Source organism: Pseudorasbora parva, chromosome 22 (assembly GCF_024679245.1).
Source record: "Pseudorasbora parva isolate DD20220531a chromosome 22, ASM2467924v1, whole genome shotgun sequence".
NCBI lineage: Eukaryota > Metazoa > Chordata > Actinopteri > Cypriniformes > Gobionidae > Pseudorasbora > Pseudorasbora parva.
Window position 1 is genome coordinate 23,995,650 of NC_090193.1, and position 17,850 is coordinate 24,013,499.

Here is a 17,850-nt window from a genome sequence, read left to right on the forward strand (position 1 = left end):
TATATATATATATATATATACATACATACACATATATACACATTCTATTTTTCTTAAATATATGCATGCATTTATAAACCTTTTGCAAATTCAGTTTCAGAGGGCAAAACGTTTATACAAACAATTATTTCTTTACTTTCTATGCACTTTTCTGCAGTTAAATCTTGCAGTTTCATGGCAGTAAACATTACATTTAAAATAATTAACCCAAATATAACTAGATTAGTATAAAATGTTTTGCTATTATTCATAATCTTATACTACCTATAAATGAAGAGATAATATACCAGTCAGCCAGTTACTAGTGCAAATAAATTTTGCCAGACTGAAAACCCAAGCAGAGGCGCAGCAGCTGACTGTATCTTATTCATTACCTTACTCATATCTTACTCATTACACATATCTCTTGTCTTGTTGATTGTGATTGGTCAGCATTCAGTTTTCAAGCATTTGTTTAATGCACAGCTGTTATTTACTCCAGCAAGTATGCAATCATACAGCATGCAATTCAGTGGCATTACAATCAAAAACCAGCAACATAATCAGACAAACAGCAATTGGGTTCAGAGGTTGTTTCAGCTTGGCCCACCGGGTGTCCTACTTTCCCACACAGGACAGAACCACAAAACAGTTTCAGGCTCATCTTATTTAATATTGCAAAACATCATTGCCTTCTGATGAAACTTTCCAGTCTAAATCAAAACACCCCAAAGCTTAAACAAAAACAAAATAGATTTTACTTTACAAACTTTTATATTTGATTACAATAACTTTGGCATTATCTATAACTTCTCTATCACAACAATTTTATTATTTTAACTAAGACACTTTAATATCTACAACACATAGAAACTCCCTCACCAATGCAGTCAATTAGAACCACTTTAACTAGGCAATCACATACAGTAGCAAAGCGGAACTCATAATGGCCCCAAAGAAAGCATTCGAACACATGAAATTCCAGCTTTCCTTCCCTATCTAACACCAATCTAAAAGTTAATTCAAAATGGGGTTACGCTACACTTTTTACAATTTTTTTTTGATAGATTTAAATGTTCATCCAGTTTGCCGAATCACAAATTTGCTGAGACAGAGCAAGAAAAATCAGGAGTTTAGTTTAGGTGATGCTTGGGAATGTTATAGAAGAAAAACCAAAAACAACTATAAAATCACATGATTCAAGAATAGAGTCAGGCAAATCCAACTATGTGACTGTTATGATTACTTAATGCTGAAATCACTCAAAGGAAAGAAAGGCATGTCATATAATTCTGATCTAGATGTCATATTTAATTTGACAATTAAATCTAGCCATATACAAAAACGGAGGGAAGCAGGCACAGTATGTTCAGTGCACTTGGAATTTTGATCATTCAAGAAAGCCAGGAATTTTCCAGTGGACCAAAAATTAACCTCTCTAGAAAACATCCCATGTTGTTTTCATTTTTGTCAAATTAAATATGGCAGCTATACAATCTATTAAAGGCAATTTCCTTCTACAATGTCTTTTGAGTTAGGACTTCTAATCAAACTAAAGTCTTCATAAGAGCAGCACACTAAGTGCAGAGCATAAAATTCAATAGAAAAACAAATAGTGAACGCCAGGCCGACTGAGGACTTTAAGATTGAATTGTCTTCTGCAATAGTTCTGTAAAAATAGAAGGTTGGTTGACAGTAGTCTAATAATTATATGAAGATGTGGGGTACTGAGGGTGCCACCAGTCCATGAGGCGCACGCTGTGGACAGGGTCCAGCACTACCTGCACCCCCTGTTCACCCCGAAGTTTCTTTCCTCGAATGACCGGTGAATCCTGGAACTCCAGGCGCACTCGGTGGTGCCTCATGTCTGTGCTCACATTAATGGTGAACTGAAAGACAAGGACATCAGCATAACTACTTGTGAAAATGCGAGTAAAAAACATGAATGTGGCAACTTCAGCTGGTCTACACCGCTAGGCATTATCTTACATAACTTTCATAACACAGAACACTAAATTTCCTCTGAGGCTATAGATTCAACAACAAATACCAAGTGACATCCATCTAAAATCATGGAGCAGATTACTAAAGGCTAAAAGAACCCGGATGACCTAATACTTCCGGCAAGATTATGAAGTGCGCATTCGATGGACACTTTACTCTGGGAGAGCAGTTGTAAATTGCTTTAAAGCGACACAACCGATGCTGGAAGGTGGTGGATGTGGTATGGCCGAATTTCCCTCAATACACACACACACACACACACACACACACACACACACACACACACACACACACACACACACACACACACACACACACACACACACACACACAATATACAGAACATACTTTAAGGGTCGCAAATTAAGTTTAAAGCTACACTGTGTAACTTTTTTAGTTTATTCTTAGCTAAAAACACTTCTTTCTATTAATAAAGTATTCTCGTAAGTTTATAATATGCCATTGAAAATACATACGGGTGAGGGGTTCGAATGCCGATCGCCATGTTGCCCCTCCATCTTGAAAGTACATTAGTCAAAGAGGGACATAGCCATAAATTCACATAAAGTCGCCAAGGACTGATAAAAGTTACTTTACCAAGATTAGCTTGCATTCGTGTGGGAACCTGATAGCTGATGTTAGCAATGAAATGGTAAAAAAAATAACGAAAAAGTACAACTATTATTAATTTTACAGATGTCATAACCTACATGTTAACTGACAAATTAAATAACTGCAAATTATAATCGTTTTCTAAAGTAACCTCATCACTTGAAAGAACACTCATGGACAAGTTCGAACTGGAAGGCATGTCAATCTTGGACTAAATCAGCCACTGTAGAAGTTTAAACGAAATTGGAATTGAGAGGAACAGAAACTAATATTCACTGGATGGTCATATACCTTTTCACTGCTAGATGAGTAAAAATATCACGCAGTGTAAGCTTTAAAACCAAATGTAGTATTTACTACACTGTATTCAATTTCGGACAAAGTGATGATTTTTTCTTCTTATTTTTTATCATACATCACATGAAATCAGTCAACAACAACAAACAAATTTGCAGACTGGCATCAACTCTTGGCCAGATTTTTGCCCTGGAGAAGTTGCCCATTCCCAGTTTGTTGCTCAGTTTGCCCATTCCAGGCTTAAAGGATAGTTCACCCAAAAACACCCCCAAAATTCTGTCATTAATTACTCCTGTTGTTCCAAACCCATAAAAAGTAATGATACATGGGGCCACATTTTTTTTTTTTTTTTTAGCAATGTTGTATATCTGGATACTTTAGATGAGGCGTTGGGCCGTGTCTTATCTGGTTGCCCATTGATGGCAACATTGCTCAGCAACATTGTTTAAAAGTTGCCCCGAGTATCATCACCTTAAAACTTTTGTTCATCTTCAGAATACAAATGAAGGTCTTTTTGATGAAATTGAATCTTTCTGTCCCTCCATTTGACAGCTACACAACTGACACTTTGATGCTTTATAAAGTTCATAAAGAGATTATAAAACTAATCCATATGCATTGAGAAGTTTAGTCCAAATTTTCCAAAGAGCTTTATATGATAAACAGATTTAATTTAGGATTTTATTGCATATAAAAATTCATCAACTCAAGGGGCCTATTGCACAAAACTAGGATAAGGGATTAAGCCGGGATATCTTGGTGATCCTGACTCAATTTATCCACTAATATACAGTTATCTTCCATTATCGTTATTGTTCTTGGTGCAAGCTTGCCTTCAGGGTACGTTTACTACGTGTACTAAATTTTGCATACAGATGACAAGATCACCAAGATATCCCAGCTTAATCCCATATCCTGTTTTGTGCAATAGGCCCCAGATATGATAAAGGGAAGCTCAAGCATGCTCGATTGACGTTCAAGAACCAATGAGGCTCACTCTTGTGTCACGCAGCACGTTTGAAGCAGTTTCAGTTGAGATTCTGCTTATGTTCCCTGATCAATGTTTATATGTGAACAAAACCCTAAATTAAATTGGTTCATCGTTTAAAGCGAGTCTTTTCAGAAAATTTGGACTAAACCGCTCGATTCAAATGGCTTTGTTTTACGATCTCTTTATGAACTTTTTAAAGTGTAAATAGTTGCAATGCATACCTGTCAATGGAGGGACAGAAATAATTTTATTAAAAAGATCTTCCTTTTTGTTCCACAGATGAGCGAATGTCTTACGGGTTTGGAATGACATGAGGGTGTGTAATTAAGTGACATTTTTATTTTTGGGTGAAAAAACCCTTTATAAGGTATAGTTTACAGTTGATGGGCCTCGTTGACTTTCATAGCATAAATTGGGGCTATTTGGGGCTAAATTTAAAACTATTTGGCTACCATATTCTTTAAAATATATTTTGCGTTTAGCAGAAGCAAGAAATTAATACAGGTTTGGAACATAGACCGTAAAAAATATGGACGACTCGACATCATCCGTTTCCGCTTGGCAGATTTGAAGCTTTTAGGCGGCCTGCACGGCGCGGACATCTTGGGACCGAGTCTGCGCAGTAGCGATTTCGGGACCGGAGTTGCGCAGTAGAGCGCAGGAAGTACAGCTGCGATATCAAAAGCCCGCCCACACTCTCGCAGATGCAGAACAATTAATTATGTTGGTGTGAAATAAACGGTTATGAAAATGTAGAAATTAAAGCTAAAGCTCCAATCTGCTCCCAAAAATTCCGAAAAAAATCTGTTAGTGCCTCATTGACAACTTCACTCAGAGAAGCCGTCAGTCTCAGCTGTCAATCATGACGTCACACCCCACCGTTTTTATAGCATCAGATAACTAACTAAAACTAAACTTATTTTAAAAATGAACACTTGAAATAAAATCATCGTGATGATAACTGCCTTCAGTGACATAAACTAACTTTGGGGAAAAATATTTGAAGTGTAATTTTATTATTTAGTTTGTCTCGCGTCCATTAGAAAACACAGAGGGGCGGCTTTACTGGGACCGGTCACCGGGGGGCGATCGAGGCGCGAAAGCTTCAGTAAATGAGAGGGAGACTGCAGGCTTGGTTTGGAACAACCCGGGGGTAAGTAAATGACAGAATTTCCATTTTTGGGTGAACTATCTCTGTTGATTAGAGATTCAGCAACAGGAGTACATATAGTATTTCATTCTGTAATTCAACAATGTTATAAATACATAATCATAACACGTTAAATTGACTTATCACTCACCAAAGACAACGTCATGCCCATCACAACAGAAGTAAAAATGAAATTGAGGGTAGTGACCCGCAGTAGATAACAGTCTGAGTCTGGATTAGTGTGAACATCTTTATACTGCTTGGGAAACTGAAGACCCATACTACATCCATTTTTGCCCTTGGTTGGCTGAAAGTTAAAATACAAGGGAATTAAAAACAATGCATTCATCTCATATTCTGCTTTTACAACAAAGGTGTTGAGGGCATACCAGTTTTACAAACTTGAAGTTGAATTCCCACATCGGCTCTGACCTACTTCCAGACACTTTGTTGATCCAAAACAATAAACACTGGAGGAACAAGAAATACATAAAACATAAAAGTCCTCACAATAAACGATTTAAAAAAAAGAGAAAGTACATCTACAAACCTTGGAATTGAGGAGTGTAGTAGGTGTAGATTCAGGAAGAGGAGGGCTTTTGGAAACCCGCAAGCTAAAGGGCTCATATAAGTGAAAAAGCGAGCGAATCACACGGGCACGAAGACAGCGCATCCTTGTGATTGAATCCGGCCGAAGGCGATCGGGGAGGTCTGCATCAAGATTATAGTGCCTGGGGAAAGGTATAATTTTTTTTTTAAATAAATAAAACACATCAAAAGGAAATTTAGTCATGCATAAATGCCCTGGATGGGGAAAACAGATAAGTCTAATAGTGCACAACAGTGCCAGTACACATTTTCAGAAGGCTTGGTTCCGAAAGTATCTTTCCCATTGCTTTTCCCTCATAGGAATGATAAAAAAGTCTTTGTTAAAGAGATATAAGACATGAACAAAACCAACCAGCTACAAGGTGAATCACAACATTATAAACCTTTGTCCTATTAAAAAGGGGACAAAGGGGACTTTTAAAGGGTTAGCTCTCCCAACAATTCTTTCATTATTTACTCACCTCAAGCCATTCTAGGTGTGTATGACTTTCTTTTTACAGCCAAACACACTCAGAGTTATATTAAAAATATCCTGACTCTTTCGAGCTTGTACCATAAGATTTTAAATCACCAAAAATTAAAAGGAGATGATAAAAAAAATTATGGGATAATTACATTTTTTGGGTGAACAATATCGAGAGGGAGGAATTTATGGAGAAATATAAAATTGACCAACTGTTTTTTTACAAAATAGGTTTAATACTATTTTTTGGCAGCTCACCTTTTGTAGAGTCGTGTCCAAAATGCAGCTGTGCACGTGGCAGTCCAAGCATTCTTGCAGATCAAAGAGAATCTGCAGACGTCTTCTGGCCGAATGTATGCAGCAAGCACAAGCCAAATATCAATGGGATACTCCTCTCCATCTATGCTTTCACTGTGTTCTGACAGGGTCATAATGACAGGGTTTACTTAATCTCAACAAGCTCAACGAAACAAATAATATCAAAATACATTAGAACCTTTTTGCCAGCCAAACCCTTTTGACCTAAATAAAGAGCCCTTTGAGATTAAGTTATTTAAAGTTAAAGTGTTAGTTCACCAAAAAACAAATATTCTATCACCAATTACTCATTCTTGTGTTTTTTCCAGAAGACTTTTGTTCACTTCAAACACAAAGATATTTTTACTGAAACCTGAAGGACGACTATTCCTCTATTGAAGGTCTATTCAGCCAAAACTTCAAAAACACTTCAAAACTTTCATAAAGATATCGTAAAAGAAATCCAAATGCATCAAGAGATTTCAGTTTTTAATTTAGACTTATTCACATATAAACATTGTGAATAAGAAATTGATCAGCGAACGTACATAGAGCACTGATATATGGTAAATGAAAGCTCAAGCATGCTTGTGTGTTCTGAAGCTGAATGAAAGCCTTACACCTGTTTCACACCGCAAGCGTGAGCAGCGCGTGAGCAGCACTTCAGTGTAACTACACCGTGACTGCAGCTGCAGACGCGCGAGAGTATTCACACTGGAAGCGTTGGTGCAGCGTCACAGTAGCGGCTCCCACAATGCTAGAGCCTATACCTGTCTGAGTATTAAATACTAAACTAAAATAAATTTGATTATATTTTCTGGTTAGTTTACTTTACTTTTTATAATACTTTCACCCAAACTGAATAATTAAAACAAGTTTAAATGGGTAAATCTTCTACAGATGATTTTTATTCTTCGTTTTCTTTAATGACATACTCCAGTTATTGTTAGAACACACCACATGTGCTTCTTGAGTGCATTTTGAGTGCTTTTTTGTGATATTATTATTCATTTTGTCCATCAAAAGTGTGCTTTCACTTTAAACCGTGACTGCAGCTGCAGACCGAGAGCATACCTGTCTGAGTATTAAATACTAAACTAAACGAAAGTTTATTATATTTTCTGGCAACTTTACTTTATTTTTTATAATCATAACCATACTTTCACCCAAACTGAATAATTAAAAGTTTAAATTGGTAAATCTTCAAAAGATATTTTTTATTCTTCATTTTCTTTTCTGACATACTCCAGTTATTGTTCAAATATACTACACATGCTTTTTGTGTGAAATCATATTTATTTTGTCCTTTAAAAGTGTGCTTTCACTTTAATTGAGCGTCAGCAGCGCAGCAAAAATAGGCTCTCTGCCGAAACCCCCGCTTCACTGCTGCTCACGCGACGCTCCTGCTTGACGCTCACGCGCTCCTGCTCCCGGTGTGAATGCACTCATTGATTAACATGGGCGCCGAAAAAATATGCGCTGCTCACGCGCCGATCACGCTTGCGCTGTGAAACGGGCGTTAGGTTTTGAACGATGTGAGAGTGAGTAAATGTTTTTGGGTGAACTAATCATTTAACACATTTGCATTTAGAGTCCTCTGATGTCCGTAAGTAATCAAATGACATGGAGGTAAAAATAAAATAAAATAAATAAAAAAACACATTTACTCTACATTGTTTTTTTTGGAGTTTTGGTAAATAAGTAACTCACAACCCCCTACAGTTCCTTCACAAACAGCAGTTTGGGAAACTCTGCATTAGACAACTCACTTATCACCAAATGCCCTGAGGTTACCTTTGCGTCTTTTGTTTTTCTTTTTGCAGGACCCTTTGATTTCATCCCCTTCCTCTGAGTCCAGTTCGTCACTGCTCTCATGGGCTACGTTACTCACACCGACTGCAGACGAGAGCACTTCCTGCACAGGACCCTGAGATGCCTCGAGTCCACAAAGTAATTTCACTGAAAAATAAAAACGATCACTGCTGGGTTTTTTAAGTGTCAAATAAATACGTAGCAATTTATACGGATAATCTCAGCATACTGGATAACAGTATCTTCTAAATAGTCTGAACTAGAAGTGTTCAGTCTTGCTTTTGGAGACTGTAGAGTTTAGTTTCAGTTTTAATCAAACACACCCGAGTCAGCTAATTAGGCTGATTAAAGATGTTTGTGGCCATTGTAAAGAGCAGCTGTAATACAGAGGCCTCATTTAGAAAGATATATGTAACGTGAAAATGTTCCAATGAACAGTATTTTAAATCATCACTTCATCTGAAAATCTCCTACTGTATAGTAGGTTCTAAACTTACTTAGTATTACCATTAAATATGTTCCTGCCCTGTAGCCTCATGGTATAGAAAAGTATCCAGTGGATGTGCACTTCAGAATCTTGCTATAAGTAGTAGATCATCTGGCTACTTTTCACCAACAATTCTATCAATTCTTATATTCTTTTTGTACAGATTGGAAGTAAGCTTGCCAAGCCTTTGTAAATCGCAATTACATTTTTGAATATTTGTTTTGTGTATAGTAAAATGGCTTCTCAAACAAGACAATGTCAGGCAGAACTTGATTTTGTCCATCAGAAATTGATTGGACAAAATTGTTGTGGTTTGTGGGTTTTGGAAGTAAATATTCATTTTCTCCATAGGGAAACAGACAGACCTACTGTGAGCTCAGAGGTTGTTAATCAATGGTATATGCTTCTGTTATAGCCATCAGCCTGCATTATTTAAATAACTGTTCAACAGAAAAAAAACCTACATTACCCATGATGCTGTACAGACAATTCCACCAATTTAGAGTCAAAACAAATAAAACGTGACAAAAGAGCTCTTTAGTTCTGCCCACTCCCATGAAGCACTGTGAATGATGTAAGAGTCGGTCTCACTGCGCTTTCAAAATACTTAAATATTTGTGTATATAATGTATGCATATTTTGCAACAAACTTAAAGGGGTGATGAATTGAGAAATCTACTTTCCCTTGAGTTATTGATATATAAAAGGTCATGGTAATATAAGATTGTCCTGTAAAATTCAGAGCAGAAAATGTCCTTGTTAGTCAAAGAAAAGCTTTTATAGACACTAGGCCCAGGAAACGATCGTGTTGGTAGCCCTGCCCATCGACTAATCGGATCACGCTAACCACCAGCATTACATATTCCGAAGAATATAGCAAAATTTTGCGCTAATCCTGGTTGTGGAAGAACACAGTCGCTGCATAAGCTTCCTTCATATCCTAATATTAGGAATGTGTGGTTAAACTTTATTTTAATGAGGTTCCAGCTGATGTGGCAAAGACAATGATGTTCACTGCGGGATTGTTTGTAAACAAATCTCACAATGCTATTCTTGTATATTAGATACGACAGGAGGAATTTTGCAACACACGTATGTGTGTGAAGCATGTTTTTGATATGTAATAGAATTGCATTGTTATAGATCGTTTTGCTTAAGTGTAAGTGTCTAACAGAACATTCCTTTAGTACGCTGGACTCAGACATGTATGGGCTCCAAAACGGAAGCCCGTCGGCAGACCAATGAATATCATAATACTTCTTTCTTGTTCTGCTATTGCGCACATGTATGTGTGTGGGCGTGGTTCACACTTATATCGAACGATTGTGCGGACTATGTAATAAAAAAATAATAGTCCAATCAATCGCAGGTAGATGAGAAATCATTCATTGTGTTTATTTGTTAAAAACGTACTTGAATCATTCCACTTGCTGCTCTTTAAAACAACCTCGCCCTCATGTGAACTGAACTGACAGGGGAATAGATATGAGAGGAGCTGAAGCTCATTAAATATGCAAATCGTATCCAATCCTAGCCGTGGCCGTTTACTTCCAAGTCTCCAGTGCGTGACGCTCATCAAACCCCAGTGTTTTGGAGAGAGCCTCAAAACCAGTGTAGAAAATAGCCTATCACTTAGGTATGTTTTAAATGTAAAAAACACACAAAATTCATTAGTTGACCTCAGAAAACCGTATAAAAAATGAAAAAGCCAGTTCATGACATCTTTAAAGTAATACTTTTGCATATTGTATCAACATTTTTATAAAAAGTAGGTTTCAATTTGATTATGGTTTTTGCAACAGTTTATGGGATTGTAGTTTTTACAGTCTACTAATACAAGTACACAGTCTTGTTCCATTGACACTTTTCAAATAAAAAAAGTTTATGTTGTGATTCACCTCATAACTGATTGGCTTGTTTCATGGCTCAAAGCTCTTAATTAAAGAGAAAAATGAATGGGGTAAAATATATTTCTGGAACCAACACTGCTGATAAAAGTGGGCGGATAATAATGCACTCTATTGCTGTTATCTCATGTGAGTGACAAGCTGTCCCGCCATGATTTCATGTTGACGTACATGTAAGTATTTCTGAATTTACCTTCTTTTTCAATTGCATTAACAACAGCCTTTTTAACTCTTCCCGACTTCACGATGGCTGGATCGGCGTTGGCATAGTCAGCCACAGTTACTGTGAAGATCAAGAAATATAAGAAATTAAGTTGACATAAAAGTACGCAGCACACATTATACTGTATAAGCCATCAGCCCGCCTCGCTCTATTATTACCTGACTCCGAGCAAACATCCCCGGCTTTAAATTTCAGCCGTTTTCGGTTCCCTTTCTTGGGCATGACGCGAGCTGGGGTCTGTGGCCGTTTATCGAGGCTGTGTGCCCTGCCATCTTTCCAGCAGAGGTAACGAAAAACCGATAAAAATGAGGGTGAAATTAAAGAAAGCTCCTCCAGGATCTTCAGCCATCATGGAACTGACGCTCAAGGTCGCGTACATTCTCGCGAGATCTCAGAAGGCAAACGACTCGCCAGACCGGACGCAGAAATCATATGCGAGATGATTCGTCCAATCAGACGGTGTATATTCATAACCCAAGCTTCAGCGAAAAATATGTACAAAAACCATGACGTCATCTCAGCTGTTTTTTTATTGCTGAAAGTTCTTGAAGTACTAATTATTATACTGATAAATAAATTGGAGAATCAATAAACATAAAAAAGACTATTGAGCCTCGAGAAAAGTCATTTTAGCAGGGAGTTTGAACGGAATACTTTTAGATTCTGCCTTTCTAACGAGATTCATGATATTCTTCATAACGTTTACTATTGTAAACACTTGATCATGATCATTTGATTGTGTTGATGAAAATTGTTTAACATAGAGCAACCAGAAACAACATTTTCTTTTTATTTAATAAATGTTCGCTTTTTTAAGTTTTACTTTATTTAATCTAAACCATGTTTTAATGTGTGTGTGTTTGTTAGTTTTTGTTTTTACTTTTAGTTCAACTTGATGCCAGTAATGTTAATAAAGCGATGCATAAAAAAATTACAAAACTTTATAAAATGGGCCTAAAAATAATATTTTAAGAACAAACGCTAAAATAAATATGAGATTTGCTACAAAAGATGCATGCAAAAATTCCTTTTTAGGGCTTTTGAAATATTTTGGCACTTCATGATAGGTCCGTCATTTCTATGAGCCTGCCTGCCGCCAGAGGGCGCTGCGCGTGACAACATTTCTCACACTGTCGTCTCGTGCATGACAGTCATGTAGTCGCGTGGTGCTGATGTGAGGAACTCCGATTTTACGCTGTTTGAACGAGCTTTACAGAGCCACGCCGGGTGGATATGATTTTCGCCGACGACGTGGGAGACGTTTAACCTTTACGTCCACCAAAGCGTCGGTGCATTTATATTTTAAAACATGCCCGAATGTTTGTGGAGATAGCTGAATAGCTGTGTTGCAAGCGGGAATGAGCTCGTAGAGGGAGGAGCGGTTCGCTCGGCTCGCCGTGAAGGGAGATGATGATGATGGTGGTGGCAGAGGGATCTGGAGGATGCGGCAGACGCGAATTTCACCGTTTTCTGAAAGGTTAATGGCAACTGGTGGATGTTAGCGCGAAGGGCGCCGAGGTTCAAGCAACTGAAATCGGAATATGCATGTGGCGAGCGCTGTGATGAGCGTGCATCGAAATGCATTGAGTTCCCAGTCAAACTAGGTGGATAATGTCAGAGCGGAAAAGGCCGACAGTCATGGACCAGAGAGGTCAAGGTGTGTGAAGAATCTAGACAGGGATGCAAGTAGTAAAATTAGAAGATGCATTTTAAAATACATGGACATGTTTAATGTGTATTTAAATGGCACTAAATATATATAGTGCACCTCAATCCTGAATTTAAAAAAGCAATTTCTAATTTGACTTAGACTTCATAGTACAACGAGCAATATGATGTGCGAAGTGATGCCAACCATAAATGAGGGGGACTCGGTGAGTTCCCAGAGAGGCTCTCAAAACGGCACCGACGCCGAGTCTAATTTTGAACAGCTGATGGTGAATATGTTAGATGAGAGAGATAAGCTGCTGGAGTCGTTACGGGAGACACAGGAGACCCTCATCCAGTCACAGACCAAACTCCAGGATGTTCTTCACGAGAGAGATGTGCTTCAGAGACAGCTGAACTCCGCGTTACCGCAGGTAAACACACCTGACACAGGTACACAGGAAGTTGCGTTATGGTAATCAGGGTTTAAGCTAAAATGGCAAAATGGCGTTTACTTTTATACATTAACTGTGAGGTCTATGAACAGTGCAAAAAGCTAATTTAAACGTCTATTTTTTGTTACCAAATTGACAATAAATATGCTATTTTGAAATAAACTATGGTTACCATGTATACTTGCCCAGTGAGTTCAAAATAGTTAATTTTCAGCCCACTGATGTGTTTAAAGACCCCATGATATCTTGACAAGAGTGGCAGGATATGCCAAGGGGCTCGTCCCATTTTAGCTACACCCAATAGTGCCGGCCTTCCCACTTTTTTAACGGCCTTGGTTCTGGAAGTATTTTTCCTATATGGAATATTAAGACATTTGTTTTTCCCATAGGGAAGACCTTTTTTTAAGTTCATCCCAAAATTAAAATTAGTTTATCTGCTTACCCTCAGGGCATCCAAGGTGTGTTCGTTTCTTCAGTAGAACACAAATGAAGATTTTTAACTCCAACCGTTGCTCGTATAATGCATGTCAATGGGGTGTTTTCAATGAGAGTCACTGAGAGTAAAAAACACACAGACATACGAATCCATATTAAACCCTGTGGCTCGTGGCGACACATTGATGTCTTACAGGGGTCATATAATGGTAAATGCTTTTTTTACAAGCTGATTGTATGGAAATGATAAAAATCCAAAGTGTTTTTTTAAAATCTCCTTTTATGTTTTCCCCTGTCTCAAATCGAGCCGTTCGGACGCCCCTCCCACGAATGTTGATTGACAAGCAGTGTTTCATCTCAGATCCGCCCTGAGCAAGCTCAAGCTGTCATCGTAGCATCCTGATAACAATCAAAAATAGAATTGATCTCATTAGAAAAAATGCATTCGGTAATTTAATGCCGTCTCTCATCTCGTGACGCTTTGCAGAATTTGCTATGTGTGTTAATGTGTTTTGAAGGAGACATGGCTTTGGAGACGCTCTGAAGGGACGGTGGAATCTCATGGTTTCAAAGCTAGCTTGCTATTGCTAGCCACTCCGAAATTGCCTACACTCTAACTTTTAAGTGTATATACTAATCTATAGATAACATTGAATCTAACAGACTTGACTTCATGAACTAAAAAGTTGCAAAACAAACAAAAAAAAACCAACAAAAAAAGATTTTGTGATATTTTTCAAAGTAGCAAAATGTATATGGCAAAGAGAATTCAAAAGTTGAAATGTTTCATTATTGTTTATGACTTAAGTGACCATTAATATGGTATTATAGAGGACATTTTTTGCAAATGTGTAGTTATATGAACCAATTGTCTCTTAGAAGAAATGTTCCCAGACGAGCTGTTGGTAAAAGAGCTAAAACGGATGTATTATTCATTTTGTGTGCATTCTGTTTAGTGGCTCCTCGGACTCACACAATTATAGGGGATGCATTGTGAAACTGCTGGTGGCAGGTAAACACTTGTTTTCACAAAGGTGCATCATTTACTTAAATATATGTGTCCCAGAAATTTCAGTGGTGGGGATTGTGCATGCATCACAGTCAAATAATGGCAAGAAGGTTACAATTTAAAGAAAATTCCTACCACAATTATAGAATTATGGATATCAATAGCATTTTGTTTTTTCCTTAGTGAGGTGTATGAGGGTGGTAGCTTCAGTTTACGTAATGTAGGAAGGGGCAGAGATGTAGAGGGTTTCTTCTAGTGTATCTTCCTTTGTATCACATTGCTCTTTTTGGTCATTCGCCAAGGACACAAGTGATATTTATCGATTCATCTAAGCATCCAGTCCCCATCTTTCCCCCGTCTCCCTCCCTGTGATGCAAAAGCAGCTTACATCTCAGTTTACGTCACCCTCCTCATACAGACTGCTAATAGGTGGTATATTATGAATCAAGAACTCTATTCCCGTAGGAGGAATTTCAGACTGTTACTTGAAAACTAGGTTTAAAAGGAGGTGACTGAACCTTGGAAATAGAGACCAGGACCAGCTTATGTAGTTCAGAGATGCATCACCATTCTGTCTCTAGAGGAAAATTGGACTTCCTGTCTTGCGGCTTGCATGTCTAGGACTGTTCAAAGGAAAATGCCTCCTTTCATGTGACACTCTGGGGCATGTGAGACTGTTGCTAAGAGGCCAATTAATCTAAATCTAGTTTACAGCCAACGTTTACATTTAAACCCCTTGATTTAACGTATTGCCTGTATAGTATTATCCTCAAATGGCATGCAACCTCAGACCTCAGACTGTTAGCACTTTCTTGACCTGGCAAGCTCTAATTTGATTGGCTGTCCTCATGCAATCTCTGGGAGTAAGGGCATGCATGCAAGGGCATTTCTATCTGTCCATCTGGAAAATAAAGTCTTGTTTACGGTACTACTGAGATGGTGCATGCAATGAATGATTTTGAGGATGAAAAGTTTGAGAAGCACCATTGAGGCACTTAGTAGCAAGGAATCTAGATATCCAGACTTACGCTATAGAATTTGTGGTCAGTAAGATTTTGTCATTTTTTTTGTTTACATTTTTTAACTTTTATTCAGTAAGGATGCATTAAACTGATCAAAATGGACAGTAAAGAGACATTTATAATGTTACAAAAGGCAATTTTTCAGATTCCAGAATCAATATTAAAGCTACACTGTGTAACTTTTTTATTTTATTCTTAGCTAAAAACACTTAGTTCTTTCAAAAATATATGTGATCATTAATGTATATTTACTTATTTCAAGTAATAAAGTATTCTCGTAAGTTTATAATATGCTATTGAAAATACATACGGTTGAGGGGTTCGAATGCCGGTCGCCATGTTGCCCCTCCATCTTAAAAGTACATTAGCCAAAGAGGGACATACCCGTAAATTCAAGCTTTGCCTTTCGCGTTTTAACACTCGATGGCACCATGTCGAATGTGAAGAGGGGGATTGCCATGTCAATCTTGGACTAAATCCGTAGGAGTTCAAACGAAATCAGAATTGAGAGGAACAGAAACTAATATTCACTTGATGGTCTTATACCTTTACGGAAAATATCACACAGTGTAGCTTTAATTAGTATATTAAATTACTTTATTTTAGTCCTTGCTTATAGATAAGATGGAGGAAAGTTGCCTCTTTTATTTCAGCAGAGAGCAGAGCTTGACCAACCAGAGTAAACGTCGATCGAGACAGCTGATGCAACCAATGATATACCAATGGATTGCATCAGCGCAAACCCTCTTTTGGGGTTAAAAACCACTGTCAGGATTTACTAAACACAAAAATTAGTGCTGAAAAGGCATTGTTTTTTGCGGCTGACCTAATTGCAAATGCATTTGTTGGAGTTTTCCTTTCAGAAGAAAAAAATATGCGAGGAGAGTATTTAAATAAATCATGCAAGTTGATTTACTAAGATTTGTGCTAGTCAATGTACTGATATTTGCACCATTATTTACCACTCAAAACATCATAAACCAGATGTTAACCTGCGCTTCTCTTGGTAGATTGCATTGGTCATTATGAAAATCATCCTGCTTGCGCTCTTACACTGTTCAGTAAATCTGGCCCATAGTCTGTTATACCTTAAAGGAACTGTATGTAAGAAATGTAATTCAATTAATCATAAAATGGCCCTGATATGTCACTGGACATTAAGAAATCATGTTAAAGGGGAGGCTGCATGCGATTTCACTTTTTTAACTTTAGTTTGTGTGTAATGTTGCTGCTTGACCATAACCAAAGTTACAGCGCTGAAAGTTCAATTCAAACGGAGATATTGTCTTGTAAAGTTATGGCAGTTTATTGCCTACAGCATAACATAACATAAACACTGCCCCCACGAACACGCAACAAAGTGGGCGAGGCCGCTTCACAGTCATTACGGAAGAGAGAGCTGTTGCAGTAGGCTAGAGTGTTGCAGACATGCCATCAAAACTATGTTATTTTTACCACAAGTGCACGACTTCTGTGTTCGGCTTTCCTTGGGACACTGGACTTTGGGAGCAATGGTTACAATTTGTGTTTAATTCAGTTCCTGCTGATTACAGTATAAATTTAGCCGTCTGTGCTGCACATTTCACGAAAATCTTAACGATTTTACTACTGTATATGCTCAAAGGCTCATACTAAAAGATGGAGCAGTTCCCACATTAAAGGTACCGTTATGGTAAGGGGCGTGGCGTTTAAGGACAACCTGTGCTTGGCACTTCAGCAAATAAAAATACATGAAACTACATTTGACCATCTAACCAATCTAAGACCATTGCGTTTTTCGGAGGGATGGGCTTCATAGAAGTAGATAGCAAACGAGCTGTTTAAAGGACAGTGAGGACAGCGGTGTGGAATAAAGGTAAAATATTTTAAAAAATACAGCGTTTTTAAAAAAAAAGCCAAGCTTAGAAAAACACCATAGAACCACCCCTTTAATTTCAAATACTTATATCACTGACAACAGTAGTCCGGCCAGGATATTGTCATTTAAAAGTTGTTGTTGCAGCCCTCAACTGATGTTGATGTTGACATGTTGTGTTTTGGCCTGTTTTTGAAGACAATAACTAGGCCTTTTTTTATTTATTTATCTATTGCTTTTTGGTGGGACCACTAGCTCAGCCGATTCATTTGCTTTATGTTCATAGGCCGCTATAGGTGCAGTAGACTGTTTAATTGATAGCTGTTTAGTACACACCACCTTTCTTTCTGTCCATAGTGTATGAAGAAAATTTTACCTTGCCATGGTTGATCATTTTTGTTTTGGTGGTCTGTTGCTGTTCGGCAGCTAGTATGAATTGATTTTCAAACATAAAGCTGTGCTTTTAATCCTTCAGTTGGGTCCGGAAATTCATTTGCACTGTGTTTTTTAAATTACTGATGATTATGAGTGTATTGTTAATGCAGATCATGAAGACAATATTGAGGAGATTGATGAGACATGAACAGTATACAGAC

The 17,850-nt window shown here is 37.7% G+C and overlaps 2 protein-coding genes across 16 annotated transcripts in view; one reads left to right on the forward strand and one right to left on the reverse strand.

Moving 5' to 3' along the window:
- Positions 1 to 434: 434 nt before the first annotated feature.
- tmem183a (transmembrane protein 183A) lies at positions 435 to 11,207 on the reverse strand. Its single transcript, XM_067431702.1, has 8 exons — positions 10,990 to 11,207; positions 10,802 to 10,891; positions 8,197 to 8,361; positions 6,364 to 6,523; positions 5,584 to 5,764; positions 5,423 to 5,503; positions 5,185 to 5,340; positions 435 to 1,868 (listed from the first exon to the last, which is right to left on the reverse strand). The coding sequence occupies exons 1-8, from the start codon at positions 11,051 to 11,053 to the stop codon at positions 1,680 to 1,682; spliced, it is 1,086 nt and encodes a 361-aa protein (XP_067287803.1). The 5' UTR covers positions 11,054 to 11,207; the 3' UTR covers positions 435 to 1,679.
- Positions 11,208 to 11,969: 762 nt separating this feature from the next.
- Positions 11,970 to 17,850, forward strand: part of ppfia4 (PTPRF interacting protein alpha 4) — a 142,152-nt gene continuing 136,271 nt past the window's right edge. For 14 of the 15 annotated variants that reach the window (XM_067432221.1, XM_067432219.1, XM_067432223.1 and 11 more), the window contains exon 1: positions 11,970 to 12,912. In XM_067432221.1, coding sequence (XP_067288322.1) covers positions 12,664 to 12,912 — 249 coding nt within the window. In that variant the 5' untranslated portion in view covers positions 11,970 to 12,663. The remainder of the gene's footprint in view (positions 12,913 to 17,850) is intronic. The other variant, XM_067432220.1, reaches the window with a different exon arrangement.